The following is a 19,987-nucleotide window of genomic DNA, read 5'->3' on the forward strand; positions in this document are numbered from 1 at the left end:
ATGCACAAAATAATATGCTGGCGATACAAAAAGTTTATGAAAAAATGACCCCAATAAATTCCTCCAAATTGGAAGCATTTGATATGTCAATGGAATTTTAAAATAAATCAGGCAATGACTAGTGTCTGAAAAAGTCGAACTTCGTTGGGCTAAGTTCTGATCCCTTAAGGCCAAGGATGTTATAAAATAGAGGATCTGCCCATATGTATCTTCATCATATGAACTCAATGGAGCCGAAAAGCAATCGAGCATCGTCTGAGCCAGGACGTCTGATTGGCTATTCTCGCTTCCGCCATGATTGTTGGCTCGAAACATTGCGATCTTAATGGCGCGGAGTGGGCAGAGTAGGTGTGGCGAAGCTGTGACGTATGGCTTCACGATTTTGTTGTATGGGCAGATCCTCTATTTTATAACATCCTTGCTTAAGCCCCTATTCTACAACTGCTTGAAGTTCAAAAATGTTATTGTTCCCCTTGTTTACCTTTATTTTTAATATTCCCGCGCAAGCAGCATCTTGAATGTCCCTTCACTCTTCTCACTTTCATACCTTCATTCTCACCGTCGCAAAAAAGTGGGTCCAAACCAGGCAGTTCTCAGCAAAAACTCGAGAAATGAAGTAAAAGATTGACTTGATATGATTTGTTATAATGAAAGCTTAATAGTGTACACATAAGATAGTGTGCAGGAAAAGAAGTGATAGCAGTTTACAATGAACTCATGGGACGTGCAAATTTGGTTATACGCCGAAGCCGGAGAGGCGCTGCTTAGTGACAGAAGATAGGACTGACTTTGAATGCGACTATTCCTACATTGCGTGTAGATATTCAGTGGCTGGTAAACATGGTGACACGACCGACATGTATGTATCGTTTTGTATATTTAGAATGTTGATGTGATGTGTAGTCAATAGTCATATTTGCAATGATGGTAATATCATTATCATATCCCTATGATAATCTACTACTTAATATCATATTTGGAAAATGTTGTGATACTGAAAGCATATAAACTATGGCCAAACGATAGAATGGCATTTTAGTAGAAAATATGGCATAATACGAATGTCTGTGATTTTTTTAATATGTCGTAGCGGAAACATTGTTCTTACTATATGCAAAGAGAAAACCTTCACCTATTTGCACTTTTGGGAAGTATAGCGCATGAAAATGTTTGAAGAAAACCGCATTCTGGATGCAATGCTGCTTTTGAATTTAGCTGGGATTAATGTGAGAGCAAGTGTTAGGTTATGATCCCCATGCACGCAGTGACGAAGTTAAATATAGGTCGATTCTGACGTGAGAATTTTGTCCCCAGATCTCGCTGGGGGTTTCGCCTCCAGGTCCCATCTTGTTTCCAACATCTACTCATACTTCTCTGGCATTCACCAACAGAACTAAACTCTAGTCAAATATATTTGATTAATGGTGGCGACATTTTGAAACGCCAATGCTAAACAATCTATGGACCATAAGGTAGAACCATATTAAAAATAGTGTTGATCAATTTAGTATTGTGTTTTTTGTGATGCGTGGACAGAAGTGACATTGGAATCAACTGTAATGAACCTCCGCTCGCTCCAGCTGAGAATGTTCCAATCAAGCCCTGAAATGAGCTCAAGTAATGCACGATGCAATATATAAAACAACCTGGACAGGTTACTGATGCTTGTAAATCATAATATGTTTAATATATCTGATAATAAATTCATAACGAGAACTTCTGATGAGATAATTTTTACGTATTGAAGCGTTTGCATCTTCATTGTCATAACGAATCCTCCACAACTTTGAAATAATTTTGAGAAGCAAGAACTTTTCTTCAATTTTATTACTCTTCAGTTGTAAAATGAATAAGTACACTTTTTCCTTTCATGCGTAAGAATATAAGCCAATCATAAATTGCCAAATGAAAGCATATCGCCCACGCGTTTCTTTATGCCAATCACATAATCTGTTATATAATTTAGGCGCGAATATAAGGAATAGATCTATTTCATTTTATGATGTAAAACTCTATACTTTTGATGAAATAATGTCCAAATAACATTATTGTAGCCACTGCACACACCAAACTAATTTGTTTTCTTTCAATTTTCTGCTTCATATTGCGAATTCTTATTTTTGCCAAGAATTCAGTGCTTTGGCCCCACTGTGCGTCGTGATTAATCCGATTGGGTAGATAAAAAAAACGTTTTGAACTAAGCAAACTCATCACTGTTAAAACGCCGACTTTGATCGTTTCTGATTTTAAAAATGCTCCTGCATCAGTGGCGTATTTAAGGGGGTTCGGGGCTTAAACCCCCCGAAATCTTACTTACTATAGTAAAGTATATGAAATATCTTGCAGAATTTTCACATTTTCAGGCAAGGCCCCCCCCCCGAAAGTTAGCAAAGCCCCTCCCGAAACAAAATCGTAAATACGTCACTATCCTGCATACACTATAAGTCATTACTCGGGACCTTGTATACCACATGTCATTAAGAAATCATCTATAATAAACTCTTTAATTAATAAGTAAAAACTTGTTGTGACTTATTTAAACTCTTGGATTGCGAGCGAAGCGAGCAAGAAAATTTTTAAGGAATTGCGTATTTCATTGATAACCGACAGCAATATTGATCTAATAGGGCGCCAATACTTTCTGGGGGCGACTCGTATTTTACTCATGCCCAACACCACTTTTTCTTTCTCCTTGCTCGTTCGGCGCCCCCTTGCTATCAGCGCCCGGGGCGGGCGCCCCGCTGGCCCCCCCTTAGCTACGGCTCTGTAAGTAATACAGTCTTAAAAGTGAGATTTCGATTTTCTCAAATCATTTTGAGAAATAATGACTCAAGTGCGAAGAACTATGTCTTATTTCTGAGGGTGTAAATGCTTTCTCAAAATTGAGATAAAAATGTATTTTTTCTTAAAGTTGAGGAAATAACATTTGAGGAAATGATATATATATATATATAATCCCAATTTTGAGAAACACATTTCTCAAAAAAGAGAGAGAGAGAGAAATGTCTTTCACAAAAGGGAGAAACGGTGCACAGAAACAGGGTTCTCAAATATGAGAAGGAGAAGGGAAATGACATAAATAAAATATAAACATGCAAAAAAAAAATTCAAGCTATTAGTACATACAGATTGTATATTAAATAAACATCTATAGTTATATTGTTTAAAATATAACACAATTAATTTTAACCGTCATTTCAACGCAAGAAAATTCCACGAAGACATCGAAAACTTGTATTTTAAGTGCGTTACTTATTCCTACTGCATCAGAAAGCTGAACATTTTTTTTTTCTTTATCACTGTCCACTTTATCAAGACTTTTCTTTTTCCTCGACGTGGGTTTACTGAAGATTCTCCCGTTTCCTCCTTCATTATACCAACTTCTTGATAATTCAGATTCAAATGGTGTAATGAAAAAAGTGAGGGAATTCCGAGAAAACATACATACCATGTTTACTCACACAGCCCACTTGGCGAAGTTGGAATCAAATCAAGGACCCCATGCCGTCGGAGGCGAGTTCTACCACTGAGTCATCGTGGTCCAATATGCCTACTTATCTGCCATAAGCAAGTTGCCTACATGAGAAAACACGGTGTGCGTGGGCTTTTTCAGGATTCTCCAGTTTCCTCCTACAAGGGACGTATGCAGGAATTTATTTCGAAGGGGGTCCAATACGAGGACAAATTGTATTAAAATTTGTAAAATTGCCCCTAAAATTAGATAAAATTTACAGAAATAGAAAAGTAGCGATTTCGGGGAAGGTCCGGAGACCCAGGACCCACCCACTACCTTTCACCTTCTTCATTACGGCAGGGGCATGCGACAGTTTCTGTTCCTCATAAATATGCTGAAACTCCACATCTAAGAGCACAATTCAAATTGGAAACAAGGACACAAACCGTATTCTTGCAAAAACTGCCAAGAAACGTACGTCCACATTTTCATTACACCATTATTATTTATCTCTATCATTGTCTCCCTTAGCATTGGAGCACAATCTTGGAACACTAAATTTTTTCTTTTTTAAAAAAAAGAAAGAAATGAAATCTTTGATTTTTACGCCCCACAGCTGTGTCGGGTAAGCTAAAGGAAACGCTGATGATGAAAATGAAAGAGACGGCGGAATGAAGAAAGTGGGAAGAAACGGGAGAACCCCTGAGGAAACCATGCATACTGTTTTTGTCCACCACAAAGCCCACTTGCCGCGAGCTGGGATCAAACCAAGGGCCTCACGCACCAGAAGTGAACGCTCTACCACTGAGCTACCGCAACCCTTACGTTAAATTAAGAGCAAATGCATACAGTACTATGATACAAATAACCTTCAAACGTGTGTCATTAAAACGATTACTGGTGATGAAAAAAGGAGGCACCAACCTATGCTAGATGATCAGCACAAAGTATCTTTGACTTACAACTCCATAGTAATAAATAGCTTTTTTTAACGCTGTTTCTAACTACACAGATGACTTATGTGTTCTTTGTTTCCGTACATAAGTTTTTTTTTTTTTTTTTTTTTTTTTTGTTTTTGCATCTTATAACAAATGGCAAAGGGTGTAAAACATTGACGTGACCCCCACTCTATTGTAATATAGAAAACAACGTGCCCTACGGGGCTCTAACCCGCCTTCACTTGTTATTCCTGCACTCGTTATTACCTGAATTGAGTATTGAGCTTTGCTATATAAAGGAGCCAACCTGACTATTATAGCCTATATAACCTATATCAGGGGGTTAGCGTTCTGCACCCTCACGAATTTATTACAATATATTTTTGACTGTGGTAGTATATTTACAATTCACCCAAACTTACGTTCGAAAGCTGATTTAGTATATGCTGCTCCTCACCGCTGTCACATAATGTGTATCCACCGAACTGCATCACCGAACTGCGTACTCATATCCTTCCGCACTCTGCTTTAACTGAAATCCTTTATTTCGTTTCCTGAATTGTAATTAAACCCTAGCAATATTACACCCTAGTAAATCATAGTAATATTATTTCGGTAAGTTTGATACTGTTACTTTTTAATCATCTACGATATTGCAAATCACGCACTATTTCATTCTCATTTTTAAGAAATGAGAAAATCTCATAAATGGGAACCTGAAAATTTGCCTTGAGCTCACAAATGAAAATAAGGTTGAAAATAATGAGACATTTTTCCTCAAATGTGAGTAAAAATTATTTATTTTGTTTCGAACGTGCATTTTTCTCATTTCTGAGCAAGGAAATTTTTAAAGGTGTACAGTTGCATGTCCAAAAATGCTTAAATCCAGTGGCGTTGAAGCCATGAAACAGAGTGAACACTAGGGTTGTAAAAATTCGAATAAATCTATATTTTTCATGTTTTGACAGAGTTTGTTATTCAAATATGCAAACAAAGTTATCAAAATAATTCAGACAATTAATAGAATAGCGATTAATTGATCAAATCATTATATTCAAATAAATATATTGTTCACATGAATATATTCAAATAAATGAGTAAGTGTTCTAATTATTATATTCAAATAAATGAATACGTGTTCAAATAATGAAATGAAGATTGTTCGAATAGTTTTTATAGCATTGTAGTGAATATTTAAGAAACATTTTCGAGTGAGGAGAAAGGTATAAAAAATAATAAAGTTAAAAATTACTTAATATTATTATTTTTCAGTTAGACGGTTAGAACTACTAGGATTATATATACCGCTAGATAATATGTGGGATCAAGAAGGTCATTTTTCATATTTAAAAAAGATAAGAAGTATTCCATTAAACAAAACACATCTCAAGTACAAAATACATTATTTGCCTCTTAACATATTACCAATAGTATTTGCGTAAAGAGAATGTGTGTGTTATCGTTGAGAAAATATAAACAACAATCTACTATACTGTGTAAGTTAATAGTGTAACTCGCTATACACATATACGGTTCATTACATATACAATATATTCGTTATATATAGGCCTACAGTTCGTAAAAAATAAAGTCTTAAAGCATAATAAAAACAGTCAGTTATTATTATTGGCATCGAACGAATTACTTTTTAGCGCCACAAAAGTTCGTTTTTGTTTTCAAGTCTCTCAAAAACTGGACATGAGAATCTACGCCAACTTATTTTATTTTCTTAAGCTCCATGTGTTACATCAGCTGATATATCTTTGAAAAATATTTCAGTTACACAGAAATTAAAATTTAAAACTTAATCATAATTTTAGGATATATCTCATTATCATCTTGCTAGTATTATAATGAACTTAATGAGTTTTTTCAGTATTTGTTTCATGCCAATAAGTGACATTAACCGTCGTTCATCAAAGACAGCTGTTATTATTGCTGAACTGCATCCTCCATCCAAAGAGATGATTTTGATTCTTTCCTCTCAAGTTAATATCCCGCCCTACCTAAGAGGAAAAAAATTAAAGAGACAGTCAGTTTCCGTTCATACAATGCTCCACACATAACAAAATTTAATTCTAAAACATAACATACCCGATCCTAAATCCATTCGGAACTTCAAAACAGTTGCAGATTTTGGAAAAAAATAGCTTTACCATTTCGAACGAGGATGTTGTTTAATATGTGACACGACCATGTTGCCATTTAAAATAAACAAGTTGATTCCAATATTGCGTCCACCAAGATGACAACCTTAACCACGTCATAATGTTTCCCCCCACCCACCAACATTGATCCCAATTGACTTCGGATCACCTGCATTTAAGGTTTCTCAAATATTTAGCCCGGTTCAGTGTTTTGGTCACACCCTGTATATTATTATTACTATTGAATTCTGATATTTTCATTTTCACGTTTCAACAGTAACAGCAATTTTAATAATATTTAACCAAGCTAAAAATTTGGTAGTAGCTTACTTTTTATTTATTGTTCAATAGCACTAAAAGACGTAACTACAAAACGCTAAACTAATAAAAAAAAACTTATACATTATTCTATTGTTGAATTATTTCAGAACAATTGGAGGGGACTATGCATCCAGAAACTCTTTGTGATGTTGTCTACTACGGCGTAACTAGCGCCTCTGCTGGCAAATTTGGAAATCCAGGAGGAAGTGAACTGTATTGGAACATAGAAGGGTCTCTGCGATGCACACAGAACTTCGTTCCAGCGCCAAATCAAACTATTACTTTGACAGTATGTATCTATCTTACATATTATTGTTGTTTGTGTGTTTTTTTTAATTTTATTTGAGTAAAGTTTATCATGTGGCAATTTACAAAAAAAAAAGTGTCTTTGTATGTTGAAAACTACTTGTTTCGTAACGTGCATAAAGCAACTTCAAAAACTATAAATTTTGTTAGAATTCAATGGCTTAGTTTGGATGTAAGAGGTTATTAGCTCCCGGCGTAAGCATACCTGAGATTATAGTCTCACTTCAGGAGTATGTGGAGCTCCCTTGTGGCTAAGCGGTTAGCGTACGCGCCTTTTGGCGTGGGAGACCCGGGTTCGATTCCCGGCGGGAGCTCATGTGGTTCGGATTCCACGTAAATCAGTAGGTCCACGTCTAGCCTCGCTGCTGAACGGGACGCTAAACTAAAATCAACTCAACTCAACATTCAGAAGTATGATTATTCATGGCTTTGGATTAATTGTTTTAACAAAAGAGACACTGACCAAAGCTTAAAACTTTATTTTAAATTATAATTTGTAACTGTTTCGGATATCTAGCATATCCTTCTTCAGACACGATCGAAATTAATGAAAATACAGACATATATATAAAATCTGTATTTTCATTAATTTCGATCGTGTCTGAAGAAGGATATGCTAGATATCCGAAACAGTTACAAATTATAATTTAAAATAAAGTTTTAAGCTTTGGTCAGAAGTATGTGTGTGTGTGTGTGTGTAGTACTTTATTTCACGTTAACTACTGGTAGAATCTTGAGCAAATTTTGTGAGCAAGTAGCGCATCATCTAAGGAATAAAGTTCAATCACAGACCATATGGATTTGTAGTAGATAACATACAAAGACAGTTTCTCCTGAACCGACAGATGGCATACAAAGATGGCGGTCATTGTTTTAATCACACGAGTAACAGACCGAACTTCAATCACAAAGGATATAGCCGGATAAGACGGTGAAAAGTGTCCTTGCTTACACAGAATTCAGTTATATTTATACCAAAAAAAAAAAAAAAACTTCATATCCAAAGATAACTTTGACCAGAAAATCAACATCAAATTCCTTCGAATTTCGAAGTTATTGTTGAAAATTCAAAAATCAAAAACTGTTCAGAAACGATTTACATGGATGAAACAAAATATGAATGTACTTTGCTTGAAGGGCCTTACCGAAAACAAGAAACAATGTATTTCGTCGTTCAAATTTCAAGCCAAAAGCCCATCGAAAATATTTGAATTCAAATATTTTTGCTTTGTGTTTAAGTGATCACCTTCTGTCTTTCACCATAGAAGCAGTACCAACCCACCTAAAATATATTTTGATTATGGTTTGATACTTGCTGTGCAACTTGGTGTAAAATGAGGAAAACCAAAGTCGGAGACGCCTTGAAGATATGCAATCCGCGTTATGCTGTAAATGTTTTGGCCGGCACGCATACTGTCAGTAGTAAAAGGTGGTCGGGTTTGAATTTCTGACTCGTCATGAATGGCTCTACTTGACAGTATAACTCTCATAATCGCACACCTCTTCCAAAAACCACGTGAGAGTGCTAGTGTCGTTTATAATCGAACTGTAATGAAACTATTGTTACATTGTTAATTAACCTGCGCACTGGAAATTCGAATAGTGTGTTAGTCATGCAATTCTGGGGCTGGAAATGGAAAAGCAAGTTTCGGATGTGTGTGCTCTCTCATGACGTCCTTTGACTATTATAGCATAATAAAAAAAAAAACTAGTGGAAATGTTCATTGTTTCAAAAGTTTTCAATTTTCTTTACGTATCATTACTCTATTTTTGCTTTCACCTTAGTGCATTCCTTGAATTAAGTATCATCAGGCCTGCAAGTAGGTTTTGTGTCAGCCAAGGCTACCCCCCTTCGTTGATTTGGTAAGAGAAATGTTATGTAGTTATATAATTGCTCTAAAAATTACATTAAAATAAAATAAAATAGACTATAAATTTTCCATTGATTTGTAACTTTGTTAATACAAATCAGGAATCAGCAAATCTTGTATTCTGTGTTCGGGCGCCCAGCTTTTTGCCAGCTGCGCATTCCGGGCAATTGACACAACTACACCGTTTAACATTTATTTTCTTTCTCAATTCAGCCAATTCCAGTATGATAACACTAGTTTTAACTGTTCTATTAGTGAAACATTACGGTTATTGACAAAACAGTCGTAATTATTTTTACTTGCTGAAACTAGATAAGGGTTATCTTTTGGTAACATCCTTTAACGGTAAAACCAAGAGTTAGAATTGATTTTAAAATAACAACCACGAGAAAGTGTTAGTAGAATGGCTATTGCTTTTAACATGTAAAATTATTACTTACATTGATATTTTGTTGTAATAGTTAATAATATAGTCATTCCATGAATTATACTTCGCTTCGTCCTTTTTACCCCCTGTCCCGTTTTATTATCATGAGTTTGTTTATACACTAGGTTTGTATTGTGTTTTGATTATCGTGTTGTAAACTTGATAGCCGGGTGCAGGTGCAATGCAGATAAACTGCACACTATTTCTAACATTACTGTTTTTTTGAGTATAAGATGCATGAACAAACAGATAATTTACAACATATTGCATGAATACTTTTGGGGAAATTATAGAAGAAAATCAAGAAGCAAACTACCCAATGTGGATTATTTAATGAAAAACGACCCATCCTATATTGTAGGGTTATTAATGAAACATTTATTTCTAAAATATGAACAAAATCGCCTGAGTCCTTTCTGAGTAAATGTCCAAAATGCAACTCGGTCCAAGAGTAAATTACCTCTTGTTTATTTCTTCAGGTCAAGTGAGTTACGTCATATTCTCAGGTCATTAATAAAACTTTTTTATGATGTATGATCAAACTCTATCGACTAGTGTTCGAGAAAAAGTCATCCAGAAAGAATTCACCCTTATATACAGTGAGCGTAGAAAGTGTTTGTACACCTATGCTATTGAAACGAGAATGATTGTGAAAATGAAACATAAAACTTAAGAAGTGGAATAACACACACACAATATGAATAATGAAAACTAAGCTTCATGAATATATCAATAAAGAAACACAAAGACAAGTGTAATGTTTAGAAAGTAAATAAACTCCGTAAAAGGTGTGTAGAGTAGACGCAAAATGCGATCGTACACCTGATGTAAGAATACGAAACAAAGACACCACAACTGGAGTTTAGTAGTATTCATCTGAGTACATACTGTACCTCTGTATAACAGCGCAAAGTGACAAAGTGAGCTTAGTTACGAATAGGGGTGAACAAACTGCAAAGTAGACCACCAAAATGGGGAGCAACCGAACAAAAACAAGTGAGAAGACAAGAAAAGTTATTATTAAATTGCATAGGAAGGGTAAATCTTGGAAAGAGATAGCAAACCTTGTAGACAGGCCTCGTTCAACAGTACAAACAATAATTACGAGATATAATGTTTCTAAGACGATGCGAAACAAAAAAGAAAAAGAAAAAGAACTGGAAGATTGTTGAGTGAACAAGGCAAACGTTACATCATTAGGGAAATAAAAAAGATTCTGAAAAGTAGTGCTGTGCAATTGGCAACGGATCTGGAAAAACGCAGTGTTAAAGTATCAGCCAGTACAGTGCGGAATATTTGCAAAGAGAATGGTAACATGGTCGGGTAGCCAGAAAAAAGTTCTGGGTGAACAAGACAAATCATATAAAGAGACTATAGTTTGCAAAAGAGTATAGAGATAAGGGATCAAACTTCTGGTATAGGGTCATATTTTCGGACGAAAGTAAATTCGATGGGAGGGTGGATGGTATGACGCAAGGTAAATACAGAAATGAATCTTGGAAATCTCGTCCCTACAGTAAAACACGGAGGAGGATTCGTGCTCGTCTCTGGTTGTATGAGTGCCTCACGAGTGGGTCGTCTTCACTTTATGGATGGAATGATGGACCACAGTGTGTATTAACATAATAAAGGAAAATTTCGGTACTAGTGCTCAGAAGATGGGACTTCAAAACAATTTTCAGCAAGACAGAATCACAAACATACAGAGGAAAATACTCGATTTTGGCTCCTCTAAAACACCCAAAAACAGCTTCGCACACCTCCTTAATCCCCAGACATTAACCCCTAAAACATCTATGGTCTGTTCTGGAGACAAGAATCAGAAGGCACAGCTTCTCTATATTAAAGAAGGTCCGAAAAAAGCTATTCAAGAAGAATGTAACTTAATCAGTCCCGAAACTACAGAACACTTTGTGAAATCAATGCCACGAAGACTAGAGGCAATCATTAACGCACAGGGTAATCCCACAAAATCTTAAATAACGTAATATACTTTATAAACATTAGTTCAAGCATAAATGCACGGTGACCTTTTGTGCCAAGATAGGAATTCTTTCTTTTCTTTTTAAAAAAACAGTGATTATGTTTGTTTGGCCTCTCTTGTATATAGAAATAAACTGTATAAATGTGTAGTCTTAATTCTGGATTTATATACATTTTCCACCTCCCGTTCTCATTATAAGCTGTTTAAAATATAAAGTATACACGGTGTACAAACATTTTTTGCGCTCATTGTACACCTCTTGTATAACTACCTCTTCTGTATTTTTTCAAAAGAAATTGCCTATGGTATAGGTTGTCATTGAAATATTGATGTATGAAATCGTTAGAGCCGTTTCTAAGAAAACAACATTATTTAAATTTTCACCCTTCAGGAACTTGCCCATACTTTTAATTGTAAGAAGAAAATTCCGAAAATCTCCGCCTGGGGAATTTAAATAAAAATCTAAAAAGTTTAAAATTTTATCTTCCATCATTGCTCGAAAGTGAAAAAAATGTCTCAAAGTCCAGATTGCTCTTACACCCGGAACGTCTCATATACAACACAGTAACTTGGAACTTTTCGTGGGGGTGGAGACAAGGATTAATATTTGGATTCGGCTAGAATAGTACGAAGTTGGCCTCCTGTTGAATATGAATATGAATATGAATATATATATATATATATAAACTTTTAGAGGCCCAGATTATGTTTATGGTTTCTTCTAGGAGATTGTTTTGGGTTCATATTATCGGGCAGTAGCAGCACTAGGTCTATTATTTTGAGTTCTTTTCAAAATGCTATATAGTATGTCAGTTCCGTGCTTTACAACTTCTATAAAGCTCACAATGTTTAACACAACTTAAACCCTTAACAAATATTACTTGTCTTCGACTAGCTGGAGACTTCGCTTCAGAAGCCCGTATTCGCTTGGCCTATGATCGTGCACCTCATACAGTATTCTTCCTTTGCTTCCGTTCTTCGCCCGGCCAGAATATGTATATGGCATTATTTTTTTTTTTTCACAAAAGAACCTTGCCATCTTAGAATAAGCGTTTCAATCAAACTGAAATAGTAAAAAAAAAAAAAAAAAAAAAACTCATATCGGTTCAAATGCTATGTTCAAAAAATAATTTCAAATGGTTAATCCTTGTTACAATAGCAAATATAATAAATAAATAAATATGGGTTAATTTGGGAACAAATTAGTATTGATATTCAACGGATTATCAACAGAGGAAAATAATTTAGTAGGCACAACGGAATTGATACATCTATCAGGTTATGAATGTTCCAGATTCTTGCGGTGGTGCCATTCCGAGCAAGAGGGTTTTAGATTTTTAAGAAAAAAAAAAATATGTTTGGCTTTGTATCATTTATATAACATCTAAATACTAATCCATTTATTGCTAATCATAGAAATAAATAAGTAATTTCCAATCCACTAAATTTTATTGCATCCTTTTTTTAACAGCAACAGTTAAATAACACAAGTAGAATTCTATGGAGTTGCGACGGTATCAATAAAACCGCTGGAACAACATAATAGCCATTGGCACGGTTCCATTTACTACTTTGGACACAATGATCTATTGTATAAGTTATTATATGAAATTTTGTATTAATAGATTGCATATTTATATTTAATAAAATTATTTTAAGTTGAACAAATGCTTATTCATTTGTTTTGAAATTTAACAAAGTAGTGAGAAATCTTAAGCAGCTAGTCTGGATTGTTGACAAAAAATAGTGTAATCTATGCTGAGTTTTTTTTCTCCTATCGTTAGTTTTATTCCACTAATTTTCTTTATGCACTTTCAGTTATACACATGTAATGTAGCTTTGGCAGTCATTCCCGATCTCACAATTAGAAAGAGGATAAATAAAGAATTATTATTTCATCGCCATAAATTATTCTGTTATATCATACGCAAGCCATACTGCTTTCAAACTCATCTCAAATATACAGTTTTATTTCTCAACATTTAACAATTATTAGCATTTACTGGCAACTAAGCCTCTTATTACTCATTTTCATCATTGTTGGCACATATATTCATTAAATACAATGTAACATGTACATGACATCAGTAAACACAAAGCCTAACCTATTCTACCTAACCTAACCTAATCTACCTAACCTAACTAAATACACAAATGACTTAACTCTCACTGCCAATGGAAACAGGTGCATCATTGAAGTATATATTTTTCAATATTAATCACATTTCTATTATGTAAATTAATTATCGAACAAGATTAATCATAGGATTCACACAGGTTGATAAACGCTCAGCATAGAAATGTTCCAGACTAGTCAGCATTATAAGGTAGCAAATGAGATATGTAAACGACCGACGATGTTTTAAATGCTCATATTATCTCGTTATTATACAATGGCTATTATAGCTAAATGACACTGTGTTCAACCGAATAAGAAATTTGACTATTCAATGTATATTGATATTATCAGTACCCAATTGGCAACTAATCTATCATAAAGGATTCATCTGTGGCTTGAATGTGTTTCGGAAGTTACATGATAAACGACCTACTAAAAGCATGCCCACAGCACTCACAGAGTATCATTTATAGGCCTAATGCATGCATCACGAACAATTTAGAATACATCCCCTTTTATAGCTTACCTGGTCTTATGTGACGGAACTGTTGAAAATCTACTCACACATCGCTTTCATTATTGAGGAAATCACTCATGAATATTCCGGATGAATGATTCGTTCCAAGCTCAATGTTTGATTTATGTTAATTTCACAAATATGCTAAACCAGTCTCAATCACCAAAAATGGCTTCACTTTCATGCTTTTTTTTCACTCTAGTTAGTAAACGAGAAAGTTACCTGTATATCCACGATTACCAATTTATTTCTCCAAATCTAGGGTTCCTTTTAATATATATTTTAGATAGGTTACATACTAGTTTTCAATTTGGGAATTAATTTAGATGGGTAGGTAACGAGATTTTGTCCAGTTTGTATCCTCGTCGTCAACTTAACTTCACATTACGTCACAATACTACTTGTATTCTCGCTTCCCTCGGAATTTTACTAACTATATACTATTAAATGTAAATTTATAAAATTCTAATCCTTTATTATTTTATACCAAAATTTTCTTCCTCATTTAAAGAAAGCAACTTTTACTCTTATCCTTCAATTACACTACTATAGTTCGATATAAAATTGTTTATCATCTCCATTCACGTAGTCCACCATGGCAGCCTCCAATGATAATATCGTTGATACTAGGTAAGCTCTTTTTTTTCTACGTGATATTAAATCTCGACGATTTAATTAATGTACTGAAATACCCTATTCAATGCCACTTATCGTGGAGTTTCCTTTTTTTATACAAAATTTTATGAAATATATTTGATTTATAATTAACTTTCATTCACAGTTATCAATATTTATGTTGCCGTCTGCATGCCTATAGTATATCGTTTATTTCAATCTTCATTTACTCTTATAAATATCAAACGAACTGAAAAAGTGAATATTATTAGATATAAATAACAATACTTTACCCTACTAAAATACCGTAATCTACATTACTAATAAGTAATAATTCAAATCGGTATTTATTTAATACAAAGGTAAACAAACAACAACACCCTACATACTAACCACTATCTGCGTTAATGGCACAGTTTTACAAAATACAGGCCCTGACAACCCACGAAAATAACAAAATGGTTTGTTAATGTATATTCAAACGAATGATTATTTAAATGGTACAGATTGATGAAAAGTAGGCTGTAACATCCTTGTACTGTGATGATCAGTCTTACAACTCGAAATTATTTTTCTATATTGGAAAAAACAGACATTACCCTCCTTCTTTCGTTAAAAGCTGATCCGGGTTCGATTCCCGGCGGGAACTCATATGGTTCGGATTCTACGCTAAGCTGTAGGTTTACGTCTCGTACCAGTCTCTCTGTATATATATATATATATATATATATATATATATATATATATATATATATATATATATATATATACACGAGAACAACAATAAACAACCTCAGATGTGATTATCGTTGAATTGTTTTCATTCTACAGAATTATAAATGCAAAATTATTAAACATTTCCTGAGTTCGTTCTACAAGTATAATTCATACTGCTATTGAAGAGAAAATTGACAGATTGTAAGTCCATAATTAAATATGTATGTTTCCTGAATAATATAATTTATATCTATTTATGACAGTACCTATTTCCTCGAGTTATATATTTTCAGACCTAATACTAATTTAATTGGATTTTGATTCCTCTTCCAATTAAATCACATAGTTCAAATGAAACACAAATGTCTGTCCTATACGTAGACAACAAAAGAGTAAATAATTGAATACAAATTAATTGTTCAAATCTGATTAGTAATTATTTTTCTAATATGTGAATTAGTTTGCTATAATAATGTATGCTACATACACATAATGAAGCAAAATATCAGTTGTTTATGATACTGATGCTAACTATGGATATTTCCACAAAATAATAATCAATTATGTTTTAATTAAGACTAAATGCATGCTTTCATATAATTGGAGTGGTGTCTATCTGTGTGATGTAAGAAGTTAATGGATTTTGTGCGTTCAATATTATTCGTGCATACAGCTATTGGAGTTTTAAATACGACTGTGGAGAATCGAAAATGTAGTCAATTGTTATACAAAGATAAATAGATATTGCTTATCTAATATATTAACGAATATTACACTCACTCAAGTCACTCATCTATGTCCTATGGAACCAGGAGGTTCAATGCCACGTTCACAAAAGCTCTCCATTGACTTCTGTCCTTAGCCAACTGGATCCAGTTTCTACTTTCTATTCCTATTTCTGCGAGATCCATCTTAATATTGTCCTCCTGTCTGCGCCTAGGTCTTCCTAATGGTCGTTTTCCGATTGAGCTTCCAGTTAAGACTTTGAAAACGTTTCTACTTTCTTCCATCCTGGCTACATGATCTGTCCACCTGAGCCTCCTAGATTTGATGACCCTATGAATGTTTGGTAAACGGTATAAATTATGTAATTCCTCGTTATGAAGTTTCCGCCATTCTCCATTCCCGTTTCTCTTGGATCCTAATATTCGTCTTAAAATCTTGTTCTCTAATACTTTCAGTCTGTGTTCTTCCCTCAGAGTAAGCGACAATGTTTCTGAGCCATACAGAACAACAGGAATGATTATCGTTTTATATATTTTAAACTTCGAAGTCCTCGACTGAATAATAACACTATATTACACCTACTAACAAAATATAGAGGTAAAATGTGAACTAAATAAATGGAGGGGAATTAAGTCATATTTAAAAAGTTGTGAGAAAAACAGACATGAAGTTTCTACGGAACACTTAATTACAGGGAAAGTTTACACTGTTTTACATAATAAAAGTTATTTACAACATCGAAACAGGGATCTTTTAAGCTCCGAACGGAGCTTCACATAGAGTTCCTACTGACAAAATACGTCGAAAATGACCAAAATGGACTTGTTTCTCTTATTCATTGAATGCCCGCAATGTTGTAAAAATATCGAGATATTATTACTTCTACTGCTTCAAGGAAGCATAAAATAGGAGTTGTTTTATCTATCTTAATTTTTGTTTACTTTTTTCTCATCAAGTCATAACATTCTACTGTTAGAAACATTTCGAAACTGCGGTATTACTATAATACAAAGTTTGAACTAGATTTTCAAATTTTGTGTTAAATGATTAGAGTGTACGTCCCTTTTCAAGACTGAAGCTATATCAGACGATACTAGGTAACTTTTAATAGTATACACGAATGAATCTTCACCCTGCAGATTTTTTCTCTTACTGTTATGACATGACAACCTTGAGTGATCCTTTCACTTCCGATGTCGATATAATTTCGTAATCGGCAACTGAAAGATTAGAATTACAATGATCTATGACATCTACAACGACCACCAAAGCGCATTAAGGTTGTTCCCACGCAATCGTGTTACCAAAACCGATAGGATATAATATAAGGGGCGTGCGTAATGTTAGGCGCTTAGTGAGCACTGTGAAGGACCACTGAGAATGCTGCGTGCTCGTGTGAAACAACATTACAACCCAGATTTAGGAAGGGGCCTGATTGCTGGTTTGCATATGGTCGGCTGGTCTATCCAGGTATGTGGGACATTCGGGTATGGCACTGAACTGATGTTGGACTGAAAGGAAACGTGAGGGAAAACCACTCACGTCGTCAAATTTCTGTTGATCAAGTTTGATCACTCGAAGGGAAGATCGGATTACTGTGCTGGATTACTGTACATCGTAGCCCTATCACATCTGTTCCAGCAATCCTGGCACAAGTAATAGACTCACTACCACACAGATTATAATCCCGTATCACTGGTCTGTGACTATCGGCAGCCGAACTATTGAATCGCCGTCCTATACGCAGGCTGCGATTGCACCATAACATATACGGCTGAGTTTGGAGTGGTGTTGTACCCTAGAAGCATAGACGTAGCATTATATCGTTTCCAAGGATGAATCTCGATTCGGCACCACCTCAGATGACCATCGTCTGCGAGTATAACGCCTCCGAGAGGAGAGGAGACATTTTGTCAATGTTTTGGAGAGTCACAACTCTAACACTCCTGACATCATGATGTGCGGAGGCATCGGGTATGATTTGAGGTCACCTCTGGCAGTGGCTCAGTCAGAGAGCTCTGATGGCACAATGGTACGTCATGAACACCCTGAGATCTCATAGGTTACTTCTCATGAGACAGTATCCTGGTACCATCTTCCAACAAGAGAATACGCTCATCCACACAATGCACGTGTCTCTATGAACTACGTGCGTAATGTTCAGGTAATCTCTTGCCCAAGAAGATCCCCTGATCTGCCCCCGAATGAACATATCTGGACCAGCTAGGACGCCAACTCCATTTCGATGCCAATATCCAGGATATCAAGGGCCAGTTACAATAGTCGTGGGCCAACTTTTCTCAGGAGATGATACAGTACCTGCATGACAATCTTTCTAAGCAAATCAGTGCATGCATCGAAACCGGAGGGGTGTTAAAATAGAATTACATAATATTGTGGTGATGACGATGTTGCACTCTGGTACACGTTCTCATCGTCAAAGATTATTGGGTCAATCCATACGAAGTGGTCCAGAGCAGGTTGTTTGACCATCTCTGAAAATTATAAAAATTGAAGTGTGATCAACCTTTGTATGAAAAGGTCAATAACACTATTCACGTTGTCATATGTGCACATGTTCCTGAATGGCGGCTAACTTTGTTGTCGGTGAAGTGACTTCTTGCATTTGCAAGCGTGTACGAAAACTACAATTGCTCAGCACGTACGAAGAAGACGAAGACCAAACAGCAACAAATGTTTAGAGAAGAGACTGAGGTATACGGAAAATATATACTCTTGTTTCTAAATAAATTGCAGGGTTGCAAACTAACACATGAAATCACCAGAAAAAGTACAGAAAATTACACTTTTACAGGGGCTGTATTTTGGAATGGCATAAAGTGAGGGAGTTCATAAGTTTTGTACTGAACACTATTGCATGTAAATAGTCTACAGAAATGTTCACAGCTATGATATTATTGGCACCGTAGATTTATGGGGGTCCGAAAATTGAAGTTTGTTGTTTTGATGCAATTTTTGGGATGTAATATCTCAGGAGGGTAAAGTGCGAAAAATTGCTGCTTAGGCCACAAAGTAAATCTGTATGTGAATAAACTATTGCAAAATAATCAGGACTGATATTGCATGGAGAAAAAATGAGGACATGTTAAAAACGCGAAGAAAGCACGTGCGTGACGATGGTCGTAGACCGGAAAAATTTAGATGTTTGGATATTTTTCGAGCTAGATCTGAAAAACTACGCATGGTTCAGCAATTATCCTCGATTTTGTTTGCGTTCAGTTATGCAAAAGCTTGCGAGTGGCGTTTGTTCCGTCTTTCTAGCGCCGTGATCATTGTCACGTCTATATGGTAAGGGGATTAGCTACCCCTTGTACCCACGACATTCATCGTCTAACTGGACCACCATATTAAGGCACTGAATGTATCAGCAAAGTGTCATTGAAATCCCATCCCAGTTACGGAAGTTAATGTGTTCACAAGGTTGCTTTCCATCACAAGGTCCTATATAACGCCTTACGTGAAGGAACCGATAGTAGAGAGAGTTGACGTTAAAGGAACAAAGTACAAATTGACCTAACATAATGTGTGCAAGAGGAAAGACCAACAGAACCTTCACAACAAAATACCGACAATACAAAAGAAACCTATACATATGAAAATGATTTACTCCTATTATTCTTTAGAAACAAACAAAAAATAATCCCATATACGGACTATATAAACAATCTGACAATGCCATAAGTCACTATAGGAAAAAGTAACGATTGCGGTCCATAAGTAATTCTGCAAACGCAGCCAGTTGTAACAGAAGAGGGTCAGAAGACACGACTCCGTGTGCGAGACGTTCAAACTGCAGTACAGATCTCGTGAGATCCCCTAATCGG

The 19,987-nt window shown here is 35.2% G+C and overlaps 1 protein-coding gene across 2 annotated transcripts in view; it reads left to right on the top strand.

Annotated features, from left to right (window-relative positions):
• LOC145680609 (cubilin-like) overlaps positions 1 to 19,987 on the top strand; it is a 1,259,764-nt gene that overhangs the window by 1,070,831 nt on the left and 168,946 nt on the right. For both annotated transcript variants that reach the window (XM_081751290.1, XM_081751291.1), the window contains exon 13: positions 6,968 to 7,149. In XM_081751290.1, coding sequence (XP_081607416.1) covers positions 6,968 to 7,149 — 182 coding nt within the window. The remainder of the gene's footprint in view (positions 1 to 6,967; positions 7,150 to 19,987) is intronic.

This window comes from Thermobia domestica, chromosome 3 (genome assembly GCF_964235325.1).
Source record: "Thermobia domestica chromosome 3, izTheDome1.hap1.1, whole genome shotgun sequence".
Taxonomy (NCBI): Eukaryota; Metazoa; Arthropoda; class Insecta; order Zygentoma; family Lepismatidae; genus Thermobia; species Thermobia domestica.